The sequence below is a fragment of the Myiozetetes cayanensis genome, unplaced genomic scaffold, assembly GCF_022539395.1.
Source record: "Myiozetetes cayanensis isolate MyiCay16 unplaced genomic scaffold, myiCay2020 scf26, whole genome shotgun sequence".
Taxonomy (NCBI): domain Eukaryota; kingdom Metazoa; phylum Chordata; class Aves; order Passeriformes; family Tyrannidae; genus Myiozetetes; species Myiozetetes cayanensis.
Genome location: NW_026087477.1, coordinates 2,638,460 through 2,661,762, shown reverse-complemented (window position 1 = coordinate 2,661,762; position 23,303 = coordinate 2,638,460). Strand labels below are relative to the sequence as shown.

The window sequence follows — 23,303 nt, the reverse complement described above, 5'->3', positions numbered from 1 at the left end:
GGACTGGGAATGGGGGTTCTGGGAGGCTCCTGATGGGACATTCCCAGATGGCTCCGCTCCCGTCCCGGGCCACCAGGGGACAGGGCACCATCCATGAATTTGGTGGGATGGTGAGGAAACTGAGGTACAATCCCGAGGTTTTCATGGAGGGAGGGGGTGTTTGGGACTCCCATCCCAAAAATGCCCCTGGAACACTTTGGGAGCTTCCTCTGTGCTCCTGGGGAAACTGAGGCACAGCTCCAAGGTGACTTCCATGGGTTTTCCAGGGTTTGGGATCCAAGTGGAGTCCTGGACCCCATCCCTGCATCCTCAGTCCAACCTAGGAGTAGGGAATGGGCCCAGCCCTACTCCTGGGAATTGTGGGAGTCACTGGATGCTCAGCCCCACCTGGGAACAGGGAATGGGGCCCAATCCTGCTCCTGGGAATTGCAGGAGTCCCTGGATGTCCTGAGAGCCAGGAATTTTGGGATCCTGCTCCACAGGAAGCTCCTGTGATCCGTGTGTTTCTCCCTCCAGGTGTGAAGAAGAGGACAAAGGTCATCAAGAACAACGTAAATCCCATATGGAATGAGGTGAGAGTGTCCCCATCCCGGGGCCTTTGGTGGGAAAAGCGGCACCTTTTCCCTGCCAGCCCCATCCTGGCCTTCCAGGGGCAAAGTTTCTAAAAAAAAGGGAATTTAGTGGGAAAAAGGGGAGTTTTTCCAGCACCTTTTCCCTTCCAACCCTGTGCTGTGTTTCCATGGACCAAAATTTAAAAAAAGAGGAGGATTCAGTGGGAAAAAAAGGAATTTTTCCAGCACCTTCTTCCTTCCAATACTGTGTTTTCATTGGCTAAAACCTAAAAAAAAGAGGGATTTGGTGGGAAAATGAACCTCTGGAAGGGGAGTTTTTCAAGCACCTTCTTCCTTCCAATCCTGAGTTGGGTTTTCATGGGGTAAAATTTTTAAAAAAAGGATTTAGTGGGGAAAAAAGAGGAGTTTTTCTAGCACCTTCTTCCAATCCCATCCTGTGTTTCCAGGGACCAAAATTAAAAGAAAAGGATTTGGTGGGAAAAAAAGGGGAGCTTTTCCAACACCTCCTTCCTTCCAACCCTGACTTGGATTTTCATGGGCCAAAGTTTAAAATAAAAGGGGATTTGGTGGGAAAAGAAGCCCATGGAAGAGAAGTTTTTCAGGCACCTTCTCCCTTCCATCCCTGTCCTTTGTTTCTGTGGACCAAAATTTAAAAGAAAAAGGGGATTTAGTGGGAAAAAAAGGAGTTTTGCCAGCACCTTCTTCCTTCCATCCCTGTCCTGTGTTTCCACGGGCCAAAATTTAAACAAAAGAGGGATTTTTTGGGAAAACTGCCCCAGCTGTGGTGCTGAACTGGATTCCATGGTTGGTCCTTCCCGTTAATCCACGGCCAGGAAAAGGCCCTTGCCAAGGGCAGGTTTTTCCTTGGGACCTGCCAGGAAATTTGGGCTGGGGGGAGCTGGGAGGCAAAGCCTGGGGTGCCTCATCCTGGTGCTGATCCCGCTCCTCTCTCCTTTCCAGGGATTCGAGTGGGATCTCAAGGGGGTTCCCCTGGATGCCGGAGCCGAGCTCACCGTGGTGGTCAAAGACCATGAGACCGTGGGCAGGAACAGGTGGGAGAAGCTCTGGGAGCTGGGAATGATCCCCCCCCACCCCGCTCCCAGCCGTGGGATGTGCGGGAATGTCCCCCGGGGTGTGCGGGAATGTCCCCCGGGATGTGCGGGAATGTCCCCCGGGGTGTGCAGGAATGTCCCCCGGGATGTGCGGGAATGTCCCCCGGGATGCGCGGGAATGTCCCCCGGGATGTGCGGGAATGTCCCCCGGGGTGTGCGGGAATGTCCCCCGGGATGTGCGGGAATGCCCCCCGGGGTGTGCGGGAATGTCCCCTGGGATGTGCGGGAATGTCCCCCCGGGGTGTGCGGGAATGTCCCCCGGGATGTGCGGGAATGTCCCCCGGGATGTGCGGGAATGTCCCCTGGGATGTGCGGGAATGTCCCCCGGGGTGTGCGGGAATGTCCCCCGGGATGTGCGGGAATGTCCCCTGGGATGTGCGGGAATGTCCCCCGGGATGTGCCGGCTCTTCCCGGGCTCCCTCCCCGGGCAGTGGGAGGCCGGAGCAGCATTTCTGGGCTGCTTTGCTCCCAGCGTGGGGGGAGATCGCGGCGTTGGAGGGCTGGGAATGCTCAGGGGATGCCTGTGCCGGGCTCTTGGCCGGGAGGTGGGAAGTGGCTGCCAAGCTCCTTTCCCGAGGCGCCGGCAGCGCCGGGAAGGGGTGGTGGAGCCCTTGGAGCTGCCGCCTTCCTTCCTCCCCCCCCCAGCCCCTGTGACCCCACTTCAGGAATTCCCTGGATAGAGGGCTCCCTGCTGTGTCTGGAACGGGGGGATCCCACTGTGGGAGCCCCAGCCTGGCTCCCTGCGTGGCTCCGTGGGGAGGGAGAGCTGTTTGGAATGGGAAAAAATTGAGGAAGGGATTTATTTTTGGGCTTTGGAGGGTTGGGAATGTGCTGCTCCTGCTCCTGCTCCTGCTCCTGCTCCTGCTCCTGCTCCGGCCGGGACAGGGAGCATGGCCTGGCCTGATCCCGTTTCCAGAGCTGGAGCCAACCTTGGGCTGGCTCTTGGGCTGGAGGCCAAGGAGCTGGAATTTGGGAGCCATCCAGCTCCCTGTGACTATAAATAGTGAGGGGAGGGCGGGAGGAGGGTCCTGGATCCCGGGACAGGAGATCTCGGCTGACACCTCCCCCCCAGCCCCGCTGCTCCAGGTCCAGCCTGGCCTTGGACACTTCCAGGGATCCAGGGGCAGCCACAGCTTCTCTGGGAAATTCATTCCAGTCCCTCTCTACCCTCACAGGGAAGGATTTCTTCCAAATGTCCCATCTATATGTCCCCTTTTCCAGTGGGAAGCCATTCCCTGTGTTCTGTCCCTCCATGCCTTGTCCCCAGTCCCTCTCCAGCTCTCCTGGAGCCCCTTTAGGCCCTGCCAGGGGCTCTGAGGTGTCCCTGGAGCCTTCTCTTCTCCAGGGGAACCCCCCCAGCTCTCCCAGCCTGGCTCCAGAGCAGAGGGATCACATCCATGGCCCCCTCTGGATCTGCTCCAGCAGCTCCCTGGCTCAGGAGGGGTTTGGGTGTCCCTTCCCTGCTGAGCTGTCCCCTTTCCCAGGTTCCTGGGGGAGTGCCGGGTGCCCCTCCGGGATGTCCTGGGCACCCCCAGCCTGGCGGCCTCGTTCAACCTCCCGCTGCTGGACACGCACCGGGAGAGCACCGGGGTGAGTGCGGGGACAGCGGCACGGCGGGGACACGGGGGGCTCCAGGAGGGGCTGGGGGACCCCAGGGTGGCTCCAGGAGGGGCTGGGGGACCCCAGGGTGGCTCCAGGAGGCTGGGGCACCAGGGTGGCTCAGGAGTGCTGGGGACACCAGGGTGGCTCCAGGAGGGGCTGGGGGACCCCAGGGTGGCTCCAGGAGGGGCTGGGGGACCCCAGGGTGGCTCCAGTACGGGCAGGGCACGGCCAGTCCAAGTAATGTCCCTGCCATTTGCAGCTCCCAGTTTAAGACCAGTCCAAACTGTGTCCCTGTGAGTTTGAGACCAGTCTGAGCAATGACCCTCCCAGTTTGAGACCAGTCTGAGCACCGTTCCTCCTGGTTTCAGACCAGTCTGAGCCCTGTCCCTGCCAGTGGCAGCTCCCAGTTGGAGACCAGTCCAAGCAATGTCCCTGCCAGTTGCACGTCCCAGTTTAAGACCAGTCCAAGCAATGTCGTGCCAGTTTGAGCCCAGTTTGAGCCCTGTCCCTGCAGCTGCAGCTCCCAGTTTCATCTCCCAGTTTGAGCCCAGTCCGAGCTCTGTTCCTCCCAGCTTGAGCCCAGTCTGAGCCCTGTCCCTGCCAGTGGCAGCTCCCAGTCTGAGCCCAGTCCGAGCAGTGTTTCAGGCCAGTTCTCCCAGTTTGCCCCCGTTATGCCACCCTCTGTGACGACATTCCCTGTTCCCAGGCTTTCCTGCTGCTGCAGGTGTCCTACCTGCCCCCCCCAGGGGCTGTGCCGCTCTTCCCCCCCCCGGCCCCTCCGGAGCCGGCCCCGGCTGCGGCCGAGCTGGACACGGTCACAGGTAGGAGACCCCCTGGTGACCTCCCCGGGTATCCCCCCCTCGGGAAGCCCCATTCCCACATCCCTGCGTCCCTTCTCCCTCCTGCCAGAGCCGGCTGAAGAGGAGGAGCCGGAGGATCCCGGCGTGACGGGGGATGAGGCGGAGCCGTCGTCGTCCTCGGGCCCCCCCGGCTCGGAGCCCCCGCGTGCCCCACAGACCCCCCACCCAGCCCAGCCTGCGCGGCAGGAGGAGCAGGAGCTCTCCCAAAAAACCCCTGTCCAACAAACCCCAGGACTTCCAGGTGGGAGGGGAATGGTGGGTGAGGTGGGAATGGGGGATGGAGTGGGGTGGGATGGGAATGGTTGGTGAGATGGGATGAGAATGGATGGTGGGATGGGATGGGAATGGTGGTGGGATGGGAATGAGTGGTGGGTCAGTGGGTCCCAACCTTCCATAGGGTTGGGATGGGAATGCTTGCTGGAATGGGATGGAAGTGGGTGGTGGGATGGGAGTGGTGGGTGAAATGAGAATGGTTACTGGGATGGGAATGGTTTGGGGGATAGGAATAGTTGGTGGGATGGGATGGGAATGGTGGGGGGGATGGGAATGGGTGGTGGGATTGGATGGGGATGGATAGTGGGATGGGGTGGGATGGGAATGGCTGGTGGAATGGAAATGTTTGATTGGTGGGATGGGAATGGGTGTTGGGATGGGAATGGTGGGATGGGAATGAGCTGCTCCCCTGGAACCTCTTGAGAACCCCCTCAGTTTGTCCCTGTGGAGGTTTCAGCACCTCACAGGTGCCCCTGGAGTGTTAATTAATAAATAATTACAATTAATGCAGTTCAATTGCATTACAATTTTAAAGTTGATTTAATTTCAAATTTAAAATTGCCTTAAATGTTTAAAAATTTATTTAATACCAACTTTAAAATTTAATTCAGTTCTTAAAAATCCAGTTTAATTTCTAACTTAAAATGATGTGAATTTAAAAGAAAATTCCATTTAATTTCAAATGTAAAACCACCTTAAATATTTAAAAATTCAATTAAATTTCAAGTTAAAATTGCCTTACATTTTTAAAAATTCAATTTAATGTCAACTTTGAAAATGAATGCAATTCTTAAAAATCCAATTTAATTTCTAACTTAAAATGATGCGAATTTAAAAGAAAATTAGATTTCATTTCAAGTGTAAAACCGCTGTAAATTTTTAAAAATTCAATTTATTTCAAATTTAAAATTGCCCTAAATGTTTAAAAATTCAATTTAAAAATTAAAAACTTAATGCCAACTTTAAAATTTAATTCAGTTCCCAGAAGTCCAGTTTAATTTCTAACTTAAAATGATGCAAATTTAAAAGAAAAAAAAATCCATTTAATTTCAAACGTAAAACCTCCTCAAATTTTTAAAAATTCCATTTAAATTTCGAACTTAAAATTGCCTTAACTTTCTCAAAGCTGAAATTACCTTCACGTTTAAAACTGCAGTGGGATTTGACGTATTTTCCCTCAGTCGAGGTGGGATTCTGGGGGGTTTTTGGGCTGTCTTTAATCCCTTTTTCCCCGTGCGTGTCCCAGATCCGGGTGCGGGTGATCGAGGCCCGGCAGCTCCCCGGGACCAACATCCATCCCGTGGTGAAGGTGACGGCGGCCGGACACACCAAGAGGACGCGGATCCGCAAGGGGAACAGCCCCTTCTTTGACGAGGTGAGGGGGATTCCCGCCCCAGCCCCGCCTGGGAGCACCGGGAGGCTCCGTCCTGTGGAGTTGGGGTTTGGGAGAGGTCCCCCAGCCCGATCCCTCTTTCCCACAGACCTTCTTCTTCAACGTCTTCGAGGCGCCGGCGGAGCTGTTTGACACCCCCGTCTTCATAACCGTGAGTGGGGGATCCCTGGGATCCGCCTCCTTCCCACGTGGGCACGCCGTGGGATCCTCCCTCCTGGGCGGATCGGGGCTGGAGTGACCCTTTTCCTGTGTTCTCGCCCCCCAGGTGGTGGATTCCCGGTCTTTCCGCACGGACTCGGTGATCGGGGAGTTCCGGGTATGGTGCTCCCTCCCCTTCCCCCTCCCCCTTTTCCCCCCCACACTGACCCACGGGATGAACTCTGGAATTCCCTTCTATCCCACAGATGGACGTGGAATCCGTTTACTCCGAGCCAAGTGAGCTTTGGGAAACCCCTTTTGTTTTTAGGGGCCAAACGTTGGGAAACGTGGACACAAATCACGGCTCTTCCATGGACAAACCCGGCTGTGTCCCTGTGTCCATCACCAGGGAATCCCAGGCTGGTTTGGGTGGGAAGCGACCTCAAATCCCACCCAGTCCCACCCCCTGCTGTGGGCAGGGACACCTTCCACTATTCCAAGTTGCTCCAAGCCCCGTCTAACCTGGCCTTGGACACTTCCAGGGATCCAGGGGCAGCCACAGCTCCTGTGGGCAACCTATTCCTTCCCTGTTCCCACATCCCTTCCAGCTGACAAATTCCCTTGTTCTATATAAAGGAATGTGGTATTTATCCTAAAACCCCTTCCCAGAGCATCCTTGGAGCATGGCTGAGGGCTCTCCATCTCTTTCCCCCCCCAGAACACGCTTTCCTCAGGAAGTGGCTCCTGCTCTCCGATCCAGAGGATCTTTCCGCGGGGGCCAAGGGCTACCTCAAGGTCAGCGTCTTCGTGCTGGGGCCTGGAGATGAAGCTCCTGTGAGTATCCCCCTGGATCCCGTGGGGCCTTCCACCTCCCTGGGCCGCCAAACCCCACATCTCTTCCCAGGGAAGCTGCAGCTTGGATATTCCTCCATTTTGGGGGCAAAGTGCTGCTTTTTGTCATGGAATCACAGCCTGGTTTGGGCTGGGAGGGACCTTAGATCCAGTTCCACAGGCAGGGACACCTTCCACTAGCCCAGGCTGCTCCGAGCCCTGTCCAGCCTGGCCTTGGATGCTTCCCTGGATGGGGAATCCACACCTGCCTGGGCAACCCCTCTCGTGGGGTTCTCCTGCTCGTTGCAGGACTGTTGGGAAGCCTGGCTGAGCTCTGCCCTTGCCCTGTCCCCCTGCAGCTGGAGAAGAAGGAGGTGTCTGAGGACAAGGAGGACATCGAGGCCAACCTGCTGCGCCCCACCGGGGTCACCCTGCGGGGGGCCCAGTTCTGCCTCAGGATCTTCAAAGCCGAGGATTTGCCCCAAAGTAGGTGTTTGGTTTTCGGAGCACCCCGGATCCCTTGGCACCGCGGCATTCCAGGGAGGAGCTGGGGCTCAGGGGAGGGAATTATCCACAGTCTTGGTCCAAAGACCTTGCAGACACCAGCCAGTCGTGCTGTACTGGGAGATGGGTCTCCTGCTGGTGCAGACTGGTTTTATCCGCATGGGGAGCTTCTCCCCGATGGAAAAGCTGGTGGGACAGCCAGGACCACGTGGGCGCTGCTCCCGGAATTCCTTGGGCTTTAGCGTCCCCTCCTCCTGCCAGTGGATGACGCCGTGGTGGACAACGTCCGGCAGATCTTCGGCTTCGAGAGCAACAGGAAGAACCTGGTGGATCCCTTCGTGGAAGTCAGCTTTGCTGGCAGGACGGTCAGTGCTGCCTGGGCGGGGCGTGGGGGGTGTCCCTTGGGATCCTTGGAGCTGGGATGGCAGTGGGACAGCCCTGTTCCCCATTCCCAGCCCTATCCCTGTGTGTGTGACGTGCTGGGATCCGTGTGGTGCCATCAGAGCAGTTTCTTCTCCGGGCTCTTCCTGGTGCTGTTGCCTCACAAAGGGGTCTGGAGAGGCTGATCCCACGGGCTGCCCTTTGAGCCACAGCAGCACTGAGGGGCTGGAAATCTCCCCTTCCCATGGGAACACTATTTGTGGGGGGGAAACACAGGCTTGGGACATCATTCTGGTGGTCCTAAGCTGGGGAGATCCCTGAGCACCCCACAGCATCCTCTGCCTCCTGCACTGAGGGGGCTGCAGAGCTCCCTGGTGTCACCCATGGAATGGAGGTGGGATTTTGGGGATCCCAAGGCTTCCCAGCTCCCGGAATGGTGGGAGCAGCACTGACTGTTCCCTCCTCCATCCCACCCCTCCAGCTCTACTCGAGGATCCTGGAGAAAAACGCCAACCCCCAGTGGAACCAGTGCCTGACTGTGCCGGCCATGGTGAGCACTGGTGTCCCCAGGACCCCCCGGGCCCTGATCCCCCCATCCCTCACCATTCCCGGCTCTTTTCCCAGTTCCCGTCCATGTGCGAGCGGATGAGGATCCGTGTGACCGACTGGTGAGCGTGGAGGGGGCTCCCCGTGCCCGGAGCAGGGGGTGGGCACAGAGGGACCCCCAGTGTGACAATGTCCCCTGTCCTGCCCCAGGGACCGCCTGACCCACAACGACGTCATCGGCACCGCCTTCCTGGCCATGTCCAAGATCTCGGCCCCCGGCGGGGAGCTGGAGGGTAAGGGTGGGAAGGGGGCTGGGATTTGGGATGCATGGTCATGGAGCAGCTCTGCATGGAGTGGCTGGAGGTTGGTGGTGGCTTTGGGGGGTGTCACGGCTGTCACTGTCCCTGCCTGGGCATGTGGGATGGGGTCCTGGGGGTCACCCCATCCTGGTCTGGGGGTTGGCAGATCTTTGGTCCTCCCAGGAGTGCTGGAGGTGGCCACGGTCCCCTGTGGGGTTGGGGACAGCAGTGGTGTCACCGGAGCTGGCAGATGCCACATCCCACCTGTGGCCCCATTGGTGGCTCCTCCTGAGGGGAGGGATTTAGGGGCTGTCACAGGGTGGGATCCAGCTCTCACAGACCCAGCTTGGGCTGTCCCCAGTCCCAGGGGCTTTCCAAGGACCCTCAGGTGCTGGCAGGGATGGGCTGGGTGACACTGTCACCTGTGCCAGGGGGACAGTTTTGGGGCTGCTGAGGGCCAGGAGCAGAGCCTGCCCCGTCCTGCATGAGCCTGTCCTGCTGCCAACGCCTCCTTGGCATCTGGATCCCACCGGGAATGTCCCATCTGCCTTCGGGCACCTCGGGTGCCCCGGGACCCCTCACCACACCAGGAACATCCCATGGGACATGGGATGGCCAGGCTGGATGGGCTTGGAGCAACCTGGGCTGGTGGGAGGTGTCCCTGGATAGGTTTTAAGGTCCCTTCCAACCCAAACCATTCCATCGTTCCATGTGACAGCCTCTCCCTTTCCCTCTCTGTCTCTCTCCTGTCTCTTGGCACTAAAGTCCAGGAACACCCACCCTCATTCCCTGTGCCTCTCCATCCCTTTTCCATGCTCCTCCTCCAGCCTTTCCTGACCTCTCTGCCTTTCTTTGTGCCCCAGATGAGTTTCCTGCTCCCTCGAAGCCCCTGAAGGCCTCAGACCGTACGTCCCCTCATCGTCCCAGTTTGGTCGCTGCTCGGGACTGGTTTTACTGGTTCAGTGTCCGGGCTGGGGGAGGATCAGCTGGGTTCAGTCTGGGCACCCTGGGAAAAGGGAATGGCTCCGGCTTGGCCTCCTCCTGCTCTGTGGGAGCAGGGAAAGGGCTCCCCTGCCCTTTGGGGTGCCCCTGTTGGCCTGGGGAGCTCAGGGCAGGGCCCTGCCAAGGATTCCTGCCCAAAGTTCCCTGGAAAGGGATGATTCTCTTAGTGGAATCACAGAACTGGTTAGGTTGGAAAATCCCTGTGATCCATCGAGTCCAACCATTCCCCCAGCACTGCCGAGGCCACCCCCTGACCGTGTCCCCAAGTGCCACACCCACGTGGATTTTAAATTCCTGTGGGAATGGGGACACCTCCAGTGCCCTGGGCAGCTGTGCCAGGGCTGGACAGCCCTTTCCAGGAAGGAATTTTCCCGATATCCAACCTCAACTCACCCCTCGTGCAGTCTGAGGCCGTGTCCTTTCACCCTGTCACTCCTACTCTTGTCCAAGCCCCCTCTCTTACTGTCCCCCCTTCCCTGGGGACCCTTCCTGGGGCTGGGAATTCCCGTTTTTCCCGGGACACAGCCCCCCCAGCCTGTCTGTGTGCTGGCCTGAGGTGAGTGCTCGCAGGGCTCCAGCTGGGCACAAACCTCAGCATTTTGGTGCCTCCAGCCACACGTGGTGCCCGTGGCCGTGGCTGGGCCCCCCTGATGGCCTCTCCCTGTGATTCCCAGTGGATGACGGGCTCGGATTCCTGCCGACCTTCGGCCCCTGCTACATCAACCTCTACGGGAGCCCCCGGGAATTCACGGGATTCCCCGATCCCTACGAGAGCCTCAACCTGGGAAAGGTGACAGCGGCTTCTCCGCGGCGTGGCCTCAACTAACCCGGCAGCTGCTCCTGCCCCGGCCCAGCCGCTCCTAACCCAGCCTGGCTCCGGCAGCAGGAGCCTGTCCTGTGATTCCTGCTCTTCCTTGGCTATTCCCGCTGCCTCAAACCTCCCGGCTCCGCTCTGCTCCCGGAACTTCCCACCCGGGAAGCAGCCGCTGAAGCTTCTTTGCCCGCTCTCTGTCCTCTGCAACGGAGCTCCTGGAAAAACAAAGGCGCAGCTGATCCGTGGGGAGGGAACGTCGGGATCCTGACGCTTCTCCCTGCTCTGTCCCAAGGGAGAGGGAGTTGCCTACCGTGGCAGGATGCTGGTGGAGCTGGAGACCAAGCTGGTGGAGCACATGGAGCAGAAGGTGGAGGATATCCCTGCGGATGACATCCTGAGGGTGGAGGTAATGGGGTTTTCGGGGGGTTTTGGGGGGTGTCCGGCCCTGTGGGCACATGAGACACGATGGAAGGGATGTGGGAGTTGGTCCTGGGTGGGTTCCATGTTTGGGGAGCTCCTGGAGGTGCCTCCTGCCGAGTTCCATTCCAAAGTGTCAGGATTGATCCATCCGAGCTGATGTGTGGTGTGAGCTGACCATGGGGAACATGGAATCATGGAATGGTTTGGGCTGGGAGGGGCCTGAAAGATCATCCAGTTCCATCCAGTTCCGCTGTCCACCGGCCCAGGTTGCTCCAACCTGGCCTTGGACACTTCCAGGGATCCAGGGGCAGCCGCAGCTTCTCTGCCCAACCTGTGCCAGGGCCTCCCCACCCTCACAGCCAGCAATTCCTTCCCAGTATCCCATCTAGTCCTGCTCTCTGGCAGCTATTCCCCCTTGTCCTGTCCCTCCATGCCTTGTCCCCAGTCCCTCTCCAGCTCTCCTGGAGCCCCTTTAGGCCCTGCAAGGGGCTGGAAGGTCTCATGGAGCATCGGAAGATTTGCCTCCGCACCAGTGCTCTCCCACATTTGCTCCTTTTCCTCATTTTTCACCTTTCAGCTGCATTTTCCATGAGAAGCTGTGGCCTTCTCTTAGTCAGGGTTCTCCTAAATATCTCCCCCAAAATTCCTGTGCTGCGAAGTGTGTTTTTCTGCCCTGCAATGAAATCCCCACCTTGGAGGCCTCGCTGAGCTGTGTGTGCTGGGGCAGTGAAGGGTCCCTGAATCCCAGGATCATTTAGGCTGGAAAAGCCCTCCCAGCCCAGGGATCCCCCCTGTGCCCCATCCCCACCTTGTCCCTCAGCCCAGAGCACTGAGTGCCACGGCCAGGCCTTCCCTGGACACCTCCAGGGCTGGGCACTCCAAACCTCCCTGGGCAGCCCCTGCCAGTGCCTGACCACCCTTTCCAGGGAGAAATTCCTCCTGATGTCCAACCTGAGCCTCCCCTGGTGCAACCTGAAGCTGCTTCCTCTTATGCTATCCCTTGTTTTTTGGGAGCAGAGCCCGATCCCCCCAGGGAGTTGCAGAGCCAGAAGGTCCCCCCTGAGCCTCCTTTTCTCCAGGCTGAGCCCCCCCAGCTCCCTCAGCCGCTCCTGCTGCTCCAGCCCCTTCCCAGCTCCGTTCCCTTCCCTGGACTCTCTGGATGGGTGTTCAGGAGGGCAGTGGTGGCCTCTCCTCCACGTCCACGCTCCCGTTCCCGCTGCAGAAGTTCCTGCGCCGCCGGAAATATTCCCTGTTCGCCGCCTTCTACTCGGCCACGATGCTGCAGGGCGTGGACGCCGCTGTGCAGTTCGAGGTCAGCATCGGCAACTACGGCAACAAGTTCGACAACACCTGCCTGCCCTTGGCCTCCACCACCCAGTACAGCAGGGCTGTCTTCGATGGTGAGCCTCTGTCCTCGGGGGTGCTCCAATCCCAGCGGGATGTGGTCATGGGATCGTGGAATGGGCTGGGAGGGACCTTAAACATCATCCAGTTTCACTAGCCCGGGTTGCTCCAAGCCCCGTCCAACCTGGCCTTGGACACTTGCAGGGATGGGAAGCCAGGGGTTGTATCCAGGTGATCCTGGATAAGCTGCTGGAGGTGACCCTGCCTGAGCAGGGCTTGGACCAGGGGACTCCAGAGGTTCTTCCCACCTCAGCCAAGGGGAATACGTGAGTGAGGAGGAGCGGGGCAACCAGGACTGCTCTCGGCTCTGTGCCGGTTGAGGTGGTTTTTGGGACCACTGTGGCACTCCCAGTGCCCGTTTCTCTCCCAGGGAAGAGCCAGTGTTCAGGATAACCATTCCCTGGCTCCTGCTGTGGGATGTCCTCACTCCAGCGGGGTTGTGCTGGTGTCTGACCTCACTGCCACATCCACACAGCCTGACCCACATCCCTTTGGACCTCGCTGGGCTCTGGGCAGCACCATCCCCATCCTCTCGCTCCAGAACCCCCTCAGAGCTGATCTCCTGCCCAGACCCTGCTGTGCCCCCCTCCATCCCCTGTCCTGAGGGGCGGGTGTCCCGTCACCCCCAGCTCAGCAGTGCTGTCCTGCAGGGTGCCAGTACTATTACCTGCCCTGGGGGAACGTGAAGCCCGTGGTGGTGCTGTCGTCCTACTGGGAGGACATCAGCTGCCGCACCGACGCCCAGAACCTGCTGCTGCACGCGGCCCACAGGCTGGTGAGTGCCCTGCTGCCCCCCTCCTGGGCACGGGGAGGGGACAGAGACCACCTCAGCTTCGGGCTTCGGTGGCTCTTGGGCTGTGCAGGGAAAATCCTCTTGGTGTTCCGGGTGTCCTGCTCAGCCCAGGGGGTGAGGGGGGAATGGGGCCAACGTCACCCCCTCGGGGTGGGGCTTTGTCCTGGCAGCCCCTGCTGCAGGGCTGGGAGGGCAGGGATTGCATGGATTCATGGGATGGCTTGGGTTGGGGGGATATTAAGGATCATCCAATTCCAAGGGCAAGCACATCTTCCACTATCCCAGCTTGGTCCAACCTGGCCTTGGACACTTCCAGGGATCCAGGGGCAGCCACAGCTTCTCTGCCCAATCTGTACCAGGGCCTGCCCACCCTCCCAGCCAGCAATTCATTCCCAATCTCCCATCTGTCCCTACCCTCTGGCAGTGGGAAGCCATTCTCTGTGTGCTGTCCCTCCAGGCCTTGTCCCCAGTCCCTCTCCAGCTCTCCTGGAGCCCCTTTAGGCCCTGCCAGGGGCTCTCAGGTCTCCCTGGAGCCTTCTCTTCTCCAGGGGAACCCCCCCAGCTCTCCCAGCCTGGCTCCAGAGCAGAGGGGCTCCAGAATCCTGGAATAGTTTAGTTTGGAAGTGACCTAAAAGCCCATCCCATTCCACCCCCTGCCATGGGCAGGGACACCTCCCACTGTCCCAGGTTTCTCCAAGCCCCGTCCAGCCTGGTCTTGGACACTTCCAGGGATGGGGCCTTCCTTCAGCTCCTGAGCTATTTATGGGATTTCTTGCTGCATTTCCCTCTTGTTTCCCCTGGAATTCGAAGCTGGGGGTTGGAGGGCCCTGATGGGGGCCCAGGCTGGAGTTTCTGATCCTGGGGAGTGACCCTGGGCACTCCCTGGCTGTGGGGGTTGGTTCTGGGGGTTCCCTGCTGAACTGAGCTCCTCATCCCCACCTCTCCCCCAGGAAGCCAACCTGGAGCAGGTGCAGCTGGCCCTGCAGTCCAAGCGCTCCCCGGCCGAGCTGGAGGTGCTGGGGAACCAACTGCTGGACGATGTCATTGCCGACTGCAGGTACTGCGGCCACCTCGGAGCCAGCCCTGTCCTGCATGGATTGCCTTCCCTGGAAAGGACCACCGAGTTTGCATCTCCCTTTTTTCCCCCAGCCTTTTCCCCCCCCAGCCTTTTTTTCCCCACATTTTTCTCCCCATCCTTTTTTCCCCCCCTCCCTTTTTCTCTCCCTTTTTTCCCCTGCCTTTTTTGACCTTCCTTATTTCCCCCCATCGTTTTTTCAGTCTCTTTTTTTCTGCCCCTTTTTCCCCCTCTTTCCCTCCATTTTCCCCCCTTTTTTCCCCTTTCCCCCAACCCTTTCCTCCCCTTTTTTCCCCTCTTTTTTATCCCCCCTTGTTCTCCCCCCCTTGTTCTCCCCCTTCCCCCCCTTTTCCCCTCCCTTTTTATCCTCTCCCTTTTCTCCTCCATTTCCCCCCCTGTCCCCCTCCCCTTTTTTTTCCTCCCATTTTATCCCCCCTTTTAAAAAGCCGGGAGAACCCCCCAAAGGAGAGGCTGAGCTGTTGGGGTGCACTGGCAGGTGGATCAGCCGCCCTTTCGTGTCCCTCCCATCCCAGCCCAGCGTGTGATCCGTTCCTCTCTCCGTTCCCACAGCCTGACGCTTCCCGATGTCCTGGGCAAGGCCTCCAGCACCCAGCTGGACCAGCACCTGTTCCGCTTCCGCAGCGCCCACCTGGAGCAGATCCTGCAGGCGGCCCTGAGGCTCAAACACCACGACTGCAGCCTGGCCCCGCTCCTGGAGCAGGGAGAGGACTGGCTGGGCCGCCTGCGCAGCATGGCCCAGGAGGTGACACTGCTGGCTGGGGACATGGGGGGACACTGCTGGCTGGGGGCACACGGGGTGACACTGCTGGTTGGGGACACAGGGGGGGACACTGCTGGCTGGGGACACAGGGGGGGACACTGCTGGCTGGGGACATGGGGGGACACTGCTGGCTGGGGACAGGGGGACACTGCTGGGCTGGGGACAGAGGGGGATGCTGCGGGGGACACTGGCTGTGCCATCTCAGGGCCATGGCACAGAGGTGACACTGCTGGGGTGCTCCTGGGGCTCCCGTGCTCCCTGGAGGGGCTTGCTCTTCCCAGTCTTTCCACGGTGGCATGTTCTGGTGGGACGTAGGGATGGTGTTCTTGGATCCCCAATCCATGACTGGCAGGCGCCAAGTTTGGCTCCGGGGAGACCTTCCAGCCCCTTGCAGGGCCTAAAGGATCCCTCCCAGCTGTTCCCTGTCCTGTTCCCAGCCCCAGAACAGCCTCCCGGACGTGGTGATCTGGATGCTGCAGGGGGACAGGCGCGTGGCCTACGCCCGCGTGCCGGCGCACCAGGTGCTCTTCTCCAGGAACATCCCCCAGTGCTGCGGCGCCAGCTGCGGGAAGCTGCAGACCATCTTCCTCAAGGTACCCCTGGGGCCTCTGCCCGCGTTGGGAATGGACTTTTTTAAACGTTTTCCCCTGAGAATGGAGAGAAAATAAGGCAGAGAAAGCAGCAGCTCTTCCCGCATGGATCTTCAGCAGATCCCGTGAATACCTCCCTGTTTTCTGCAATTCCAGGGTAGTGAAGATTTGGCCCAGATGGTGCTTTTTTAGAAAATATTTCTTGGTTTTAAATTTTTCTATGATTATTTCCCCCAATTCCTGACCATCTGCCACCCCAGGAAATTTAAGCTGCCATTCCCCTGCCAGGCAATTCCTGAGTTTCTCCCATCTCCAGTGACATTCCTTGGCTGGTGCCAGCTCGGGAGCAGGGAATCAGCACTGAACAAGCTCTGAAAAAATAAAGTCAAATAAAATAAACTCAGTAAAGCCCCAAAGCCCAAACCCAGCTGGCAGCAAAAATGACCTAAAATCCATATATTGGGTTTCTTTTTTTCTATCCTTGAGCTCTGGATGGAAAACCAGCAGCACTTGGATTAGGGAAAAGTGGCTGAGACAGAGAAAAAAGAGCAATGAGGAAAAATTCCTGTGGATTATTTCTATTTTTGCTGAATATGTGGGTTGGGTTTGGTGTCCTGACCCTGAAGGGTGTCCCTGACTTTACCCCTGTCCCTGTCCTTGGCTTTGTCCCTGATCCTGACCCAGTCCCTGACCTTGTCCTGGTCCCTGATCCTGATCCTGTTTCTTTGTCCCTGACTTATCCCTGTCCCTGATCCAGACCTTGTCCCTGATCTTGTCCCTGACTTTGTCCTTGATCCTTTCTCTGGCCTTATCCCTTTCCCTGTCCCTCATCCTGTCCTTGTTCTTGACTTTGTCCCTGACCCTGCCCATGATCCTGACCTCATCCCTGACCTTATGTCTGTCCCTGACCTTAACCTGACCTTGTCCCTGACCTTATATCTGTCCCTGATCCTGTCCCTGCCTTTGTCCCTGTCCCTGATCCTGACCCTCCCCCAGCTGCCCAGGGTCACCTGGGAACACGTTTTAGGGCCGTTGACAGCGGGACTGGATGATCTCGAAGGTCTCTCCCTGCCCTGATCCCCAAAGTCCTCCACACACTGTCCCAGTTCCCAGCTGTGCTCCCCACCCAGGGCTCCATTCCCGCCCTCCCATGGGGAGCATTCCCGTTAATCCCCCTACCCGGGGGTGCTGACGGGGCCGTTCCCGGGCAGTACCCGCAGGAGGAGGCTCCGGGGCCGCGGATCCCGGCGCAGATCCGGGTGCGGCTCTGGCTCGGCCTGGCCGCGGACGAGAAGGAATTCAACCGCTATGCCGAGGGGAAGCTCTCCGTGTTCGCCGAGACCGTGAGTGCTCCACAGCCACGTCCCGGGACGGGGCCTCCCCGGGGTGGGCAGCAGCTCCACGGGCCACATCAGTCCCTGAAATCTGTGAGAAGAGGGAGCTCTTTCCTCCAGCATCCAGCCTGGAATGCTGAGGAGCGAACTGGGAACTAGCCATAAATCCACAGCGTCCCTTCACATCTCCATCCAGCTGCTGGAGGGGAGGGAACCTGGGGGTGCCCGCGGTGGTGTGGGGCTGGGGGATGGCTTTTCCCAGGAGATCTGTCCTCAGGGTGGGACCCTGCAGGGCTTGGCTGTGGGGTTCTAAAGGATGACCCCCGGGGTTTTGCGCCTCCGACCCCAAACCTCGCCTGCTGTTGCTCCCCCAGTACGAGAACCAGACGAAGCTGGCGCTGGTGGGGAACTGGGGCACCACCGGCCTCACCTACCCCAAGTACTCGGACGTGACGGGCAGGATGAAGCTGCCCAAGGAAAGCTTCCGCCCCTCCGCCGGCTGGGCCTGGGCCGGGGACTGGTTCGTCTGCCCCGAGAGGACGTGAGTGGGACGGTCCTGTCCCCCCAGAAACCACAGCGGGGGCCAGGCTGGGGGGAAGGTCAGTGGGGAGGGCTGGGGGGCCCTGGGGGTTCCTCAGCTCCTCTCCTGGGTGTGGGGCTCCCTCAGCCGTGTCGGGGATTGTCCTGCAGCTCTGCGTGGAGCACCAGCACTCGGAGCAGGGAGGAGGAGGTTTGGGAGTGGGATCCCCGTGGGACACTGGGCGGGATTTCATGGGGTTTGGGCTTGTCCGGAGGTCTCCTGGGAGTTTTTCTTGGAGTCTGAGGTGGGAGAGGTTTGGGAATGCTGGGGATGGCCCGAGGCTGTGCTGATACCCAGGAGGGTGGGATGGGATATCCCTGACTGGGATGTGTCCCTTGGAATGCAGGTTGCTCCACGATGTGGAGGGTGGGATGGGGATTCCCTGAGTAGGATGTGTCCCTGGAATGCAGGTTGCTCCATGACGTGGATGCAGGGCATCTGAGCTTCGTGGAGGAGGTGTTTGAGAACCAGGTCCGGCTCCCTGGGGGGCAGTGGATCCACATGACCGATGCCTACACTGATGTGGTGAGGGAAAAGTGGGAATGCTGGAGCTGGGCACCACCCTGGGCTGGAAGTGCTGGAGATCAGGGGGGATTTATGGATCCTTTCGTTGACAACACCCCTGTCCCACAGAACGGGGAGAAGGTCCTGCCCAAGGATGAGATTGAGTGTCCTCCGGGCTGGAAATGGGAAGACCTGGAGTGGGACACGGATCTCAACAGAGCTGTGGATGAGAAAGGTACCCAGGAGCACTTCTGGGGGCCCTCTGTTCATCCCCCATCCTGCTGTTTCCCTCCACGGCCTCACCAGGGATGAGACCTGTCCTGGATCCCTGCTGGATCAGCAGAAGGGGATCAGGCCCTGGGGGACCCTCTTGTTCGGGCTGGGGGAGGGAATTCCCAAAGGCAGCGCTCTCCTGGCTGCTGGGATAGTCCAGGAACATCTTCCTAAATTCTGGTGCAAGAGGAATGGTAAACATCAGGCCTGAGGGAGGGAGAACAGTCCCCAAGCTGTAACTTTGAGCCGAGGGCCACCATGGATCCGCCCCCACGGATCCACCCCCTGGACATCCCAGAGGGACACATCCATTGGGTACCACCGTGGGCAGGAGCAACAAGCCGGGAAATCGCCTCGGATCCGGACGCGCTGCCCTACTGAGGCTCCCTGGTGGGGCTCAGGGCGGGGGCTGCTCCTCAGCCGGGTGTCTCCCGCTCCTCCAGGCTGGGAATACGGGCTGACCATCCCCCCGGACCGCAAGCCCAAGGCCTGGGTGCCGGCGGAGAAGATGTACCACACCAACCGGCGCCGGCGCTGGGTGCGGCTCCGCCGGCGCGACCTGGAGCACATGGACACCTCCAGGAAGGTGGGATGGGCTGGGGAGGGGTGGCGGCCGCTCAGGGATGTGTCCCTGTCCCTCCCTGACGTGTCCCCGCCCTCCACGTGGAGGTGGCTTTGGCACAGACCTGGTTTTCCCTGAAGTTGGTGGCCCCTCCCCACCTGGAATGTCAACATTTCCCAGGGGAAGCCACCACTCCAGAGGGGCTTGGCCGGGCTGCGGGGCGGGATGGGGACATCCAGCAGTGTCACAGAGCGCGGGAGAGCAGGGCTGGCCGGCTGTCCCCAGCCTGTCCCTGCCCCGCTTCCCTCTAGATGGTGCAGTTGGAGCGGGAATGGCTCCGCAGCTGCAGCTCCTCCCTCCCCCCGCCGCTTCCCAAGGACACTCGTCTCCCTTTCCAGCACTTTTCCCGGGTCACTGTGGCCATGGGGAGCCCCTGGCACCCTGTTTGCTAATTCTGAGGAGGAAAACCTTCACAGGGTTGTGGCTGATGATCCAGGGAGACATTCCAGAGGGGACAGAGCCACGGGAGGGTGGAAAAGCAAAGGGAAGGCTGCGGAGGCACTGGATGTGGTCCCCTCCTTGCTCAACGTGGGAACCCCCCAGCCCAGCGACCCCACTCCCAGTGGGATTCACCCCAGGGGCTGGGGAAGGGCAGAATTCCCAGTGGTGGACCCAGCACTGCTAATGGTTAATCCCTGGAAGTGTCCCAGGCCAGGCTGGACGGGGCTTGGAGCAACCTGGGCTAGTGGGAGGTGTCCCTGCCCGTGGCAGGGGGTGCCACTGGATGGGCTTTAGGGTCCTTCCCAACCCATTCCATGATTCTGTGATGCTTTTAAGGGTCTTTCCCAACCTGAACTGGATGACCTTGGAGGTCTTTTCCAACCTAAACATTCCTATGATCCTCTAAATGATTCCATGACTCTGTTCCACGATTCCAAGCTGGGGAGGCACAGGGTGGGACAACCGTGGCCGACAACACCCTGAAGCCCCTGAATCCGCGTTTTGTGCTGGAAAAGCCGGGCGGTTTCCCCACTGTCACCTCCAGCGGGGCCGGGGGGCGGTGGCACCGACCCCGCTGAGTCCCGGCGTGTCCCTGTCCGGCAGCACAAGCAGGAGGAGCTGGATGGGGAAGGCTGGGAATACGCGTCGCTCTTCGGATGGCGCTTCCACCTGAAGCAGCGCCGGACCGACTCGTTCCGCCGGCGCCGCTGGAGGCGCAGGATGGAGCCCCTGGAACGCACCGGAGCCGCCGCCGTCTTCGCCCTGGAGGGGGCTCTGGTAGGGACCTCCTTCCTTTCCCCAATTCCGGCCTGGGAGTGGGGGCAGCCGGGTCAGGTCGGAGCTCGTTATCAGCCGCTCCTTATCAGCTCCTTATCAGCTCGTTCTCCCGCCCTCTTCGTTTCCTGATATCCCAGCTTTCTGGATTCCCTGATTCTCCAAAGGAGACCCAGCCCCGCAGTCCAGAGCTCCTGTTCATTGTTTTTAAGGGTTCCCCCTTATTTGGCTTTTCCCCTCTTTCCCTGCTCTTTCCATCCCCGGGTGCCAGCCTGGTGGGAAGGTCGACCCTGGAGGTCTGGGATGCTGAGGGGGTTCCTCCTCTGCACCCATGGACAGACATGCTGCTCCCTCATCCGAGTCTCGAGTCTTGTCCTTGAGCTCTGCATGGAAAACCAGCAGCACTTGGAGGAGGGAACGAGTGTTGGAGTGTTGGAGTCTCCCTGAGCTCCCACTGCTCCCACCCGGGGGTCCTGGTTGTCACCCACACACCCTGCTGCTGGGACTCTGCCTCCTCCCCCTTCACCCTGGAGCCCTTGGGTGGGATTCCCATCCTCAGAAATCCCTCCTTTTCCTTCCACTAAATATTCCAAGGCCAGTGGGGCAACTGGGAGGTGATGAAAGGCCAGGTCAGGACACGGGGGGAGGGAAGAGCCAAGGTCGGACTGGGAGAGAAGGGAATGGAGCTAAAAAGGGGCTGGAGCAGCAGGAGGGGCTGAGGGAGCTGGGGGGGCTCAACCTGGAGAAAAGGAGGCTCAGGGGGGACCTTCTGGCTCTGCAACTCCCTGACAGGAGGGGGGAGCTGGGGGGGCTCGGACTCTGCTCCCAGGGAACAGGGACAGGAGGAGAGGGAACGGCCTCCAGCTGTGCCAGGGGAGGGACAGGTTGGATATTGGGAGAATTCCCTCCTGGCACAGCTGCCCAGGGCAGGGGGAGTCCCCATCCCTGGGGGATTTAAAAGCCCTGTGGATGTGGCACTTGGGGACACGGTCAGGGGTGGGAACAGTTGCACTTGGGGGGGTCTCAGAGGTCTTTTCCCAACCTGAATTTTACAATTCTGTGGAGCATTAGAAGCCCAGACTCCTCCTGGCCCCCCGTGTGGGTGATGTCCTGGAGGAGCCCACCCCATGGGGGGCCCTGGCTCTGGGGGTGTCCTAGGGTGCCCCAGCTTGGCTACCTCTCCCTCGCAGGGCGGGGTGACGGATGACAGGAGCGATGATGGGAAAGGCGCGTCCACGCTGAGCTTCGGAGTGAACAGACCCACCATCTCCTGCATCTTCGACTGTGAGAGCATGGGGGGCAAAGGGGATGGGGAGAGCACTTCCCAGCCTGTGCCTCTGGCCCAGGGGGGGCAAAGGGGACGGGGAGAGCACTTCCCAGCCTGTGCCTCTGGCCCAGGGGGAAGCAGGGGATGGGAGAAGGCTGGAGGGGCAGGACGGGGCACGGATCTGTCCTTGTGGGAACATGATGGGCTCAGGGGGAATTGAGCCAAGACATGGCCTGGAGGGGGTGGAAAACCATCCCTGGCTCATCCCTGCCGTGTTTCCCGTTCCTCTGGCAGGTGGGAACAGGTACCACCTGCGCTGTTACCTGTACCAGGCACGGGATCTCCTGGCCATGGACAAGGACAGCTTCTCAGGTGAGCCCAGACCCACATGTCCACCTGGATCCTGGGGCTGGGAGGGGCCGGAAAACTGATCCAGGGACACCCTGGGACACCTCCCACCAGCCCAGGTTGCTCCAAGCCCTGTCCAACCTGGCCTTGGACACTTCCAGGGATCCAGGGGCAGCTGCAGCTTCTCTGGGAGATTCATTCCAGTCCCTCACCACCCTCACAGCCAAGAATTCCTTCCTAATATCCCATCTCTCCCTGCCCTCTGGCATTGGGAAGCCATTCCAGAGGGTGGGAGGATATAATCAGGACCTCAGGGCAGATGGGTCCTCTATCCCAGTGTCCTTGTGCCATTGCTGGTTGGATTTGGGCTGATGGAAGGTGCCCCTGCCCATGGGCTTGGAACTGGATGATCTCTGAGGTCCCTTCCAACCCAAACCATTTGGAGGTGGAAAAGCAGGAAAAGGGGATGTCAGGGCCTGGTTTTGAGAGGGAAAACTGGGCAAAGGGGATGTGAGTGCCTCTGGATCAGAGCTGGAGCTGGGACAATCTGGAATGTCCCCTGTCAGGTCATTGCTGTGTGCTGGGATCACACCTGAGGATATTTTGGACTGTAATTTTGGGGTGGAAAAGCAAGAGAATGGGATGTCAGTCCCTGATTTTTGAGGGAAAAGCAGGAATAGGGGATGTCACTGTGATTTTGAGGGGGGAAAATCAAGAAGAAGGGATGTCAGTGTGTGATTTTGAGGGAAGAGCAGGAAAAGAAGGTGTCAGGGCCTGGTTTTGAGAGGGAAAAGTGGGTAAAGGGGGTGCCAGTGCCCCTGGATCAGAGCTGGGGCTGGGACAATCCGGAATGTCCGCTCAGGTCATTGCTGTGTGCTGGGATCACACCCGAGGTGTGACCAAATCCCTGGAAAGGTGTCCCTGGAGCACCCACCCCCTGCACAGGGATCCCTCAGGCACCCAGCATCCCTCCAGGGCTGTCCCTGCCCACTTCCACCGGGATTTTCCGAGGGATTTTCACGGACTTGCCCACCCATGTGGTCGAAGGGGAGGTGGATCTGGGATGGGATACAGGGACACCCCCCCAAAATGGGGGTGGGAGCAGCTGGTGGGACATCCCCATTCCAGGCAGCAGGGCCGTGATCCCAGTGGGATCCTGCTCCTCCCAGGGCTTGGAAAAGAGGGATGTGGGGGGGGTAGAAATGCCCTGGAGGGGGCAGAGCCCCCGGACAGCCCCCCCAGTGTCTGTGCCCAGCACCAGGGGCTCAGCTGGGAGGGGGGAGCTCCTGCTCCAGGAATCCTTCCCTTGGAAAATCCCGGCCAAGGACAACACGGCACAGTGTGGGATTGTGATCCCACTGCTGGGACAAAGCAGGAGGGGGGGTCACTGAGGGGGCTCTGCACAGGGACACAAATAACCCTTCTGTGCACCCCGAACAAAGGGGCTTTGAGAGCTTTCCTTGGAAAAGCGGGAGAAGGGGAGGGGAGGGGGGGTGTGAAAAAAGAGCAAAAAAAGCCAATCCCAATCCAGGGGTTTTTTTTGTTTATTGTACCCAGTTCTGCTTTGCTGCAGCTGGAAAAGAGTGTGTCAGTGGGAAAGGCTCTTCCCAGTGGGAAGGGTCGGACACGTCGGAGCGGCCCCGGCTCGTTAACCGGGCAGGAATCCAGCCCCAGTCCTTGGAAAAGGGCAGGGAGGAGGGGGAATGGTGTCCTGCTTGCCTGGCCCTGCAGCCAGAGGGCTGGGGGGGATCCTGGGATCTGCAGCCAGGG

At 59.5% G+C, this 23,303-nt stretch overlaps 1 protein-coding gene across 1 annotated transcript in view; it reads left to right on the top strand.

Annotated features, from left to right (window-relative positions):
• The window catches only part of DYSF (dysferlin), a 68,352-nt gene that overhangs the window by 3,973 nt on the left and 41,076 nt on the right, over window positions 1-23,303 (top strand). The window contains 32 exon segments of the mRNA XM_050321026.1: window positions 517-572; window positions 1,533-1,624; window positions 3,169-3,274; window positions 3,993-4,107; window positions 4,196-4,280; window positions 4,282-4,387; window positions 5,666-5,794; window positions 5,901-5,963; window positions 6,078-6,128; window positions 6,217-6,247; window positions 6,669-6,784; window positions 7,141-7,267; window positions 7,547-7,650; window positions 8,148-8,216; window positions 8,291-8,334; window positions 8,423-8,505; window positions 9,375-9,416; window positions 10,188-10,303; window positions 10,620-10,733; window positions 11,970-12,147; window positions 12,802-12,926; window positions 13,895-14,001; window positions 14,590-14,782; window positions 15,238-15,393; window positions 16,602-16,733; window positions 17,099-17,265; window positions 17,715-17,829; window positions 17,938-18,043; window positions 18,525-18,667; window positions 19,748-19,921; window positions 21,109-21,202; window positions 21,480-21,557. Coding sequence (XP_050176983.1) covers window positions 517-572; window positions 1,533-1,624; window positions 3,169-3,274; window positions 3,993-4,107; window positions 4,196-4,280; window positions 4,282-4,387; window positions 5,666-5,794; window positions 5,901-5,963; window positions 6,078-6,128; window positions 6,217-6,247; window positions 6,669-6,784; window positions 7,141-7,267; window positions 7,547-7,650; window positions 8,148-8,216; window positions 8,291-8,334; window positions 8,423-8,505; window positions 9,375-9,416; window positions 10,188-10,303; window positions 10,620-10,733; window positions 11,970-12,147; window positions 12,802-12,926; window positions 13,895-14,001; window positions 14,590-14,782; window positions 15,238-15,393; window positions 16,602-16,733; window positions 17,099-17,265; window positions 17,715-17,829; window positions 17,938-18,043; window positions 18,525-18,667; window positions 19,748-19,921; window positions 21,109-21,202; window positions 21,480-21,557 — 3,417 coding nt within the window.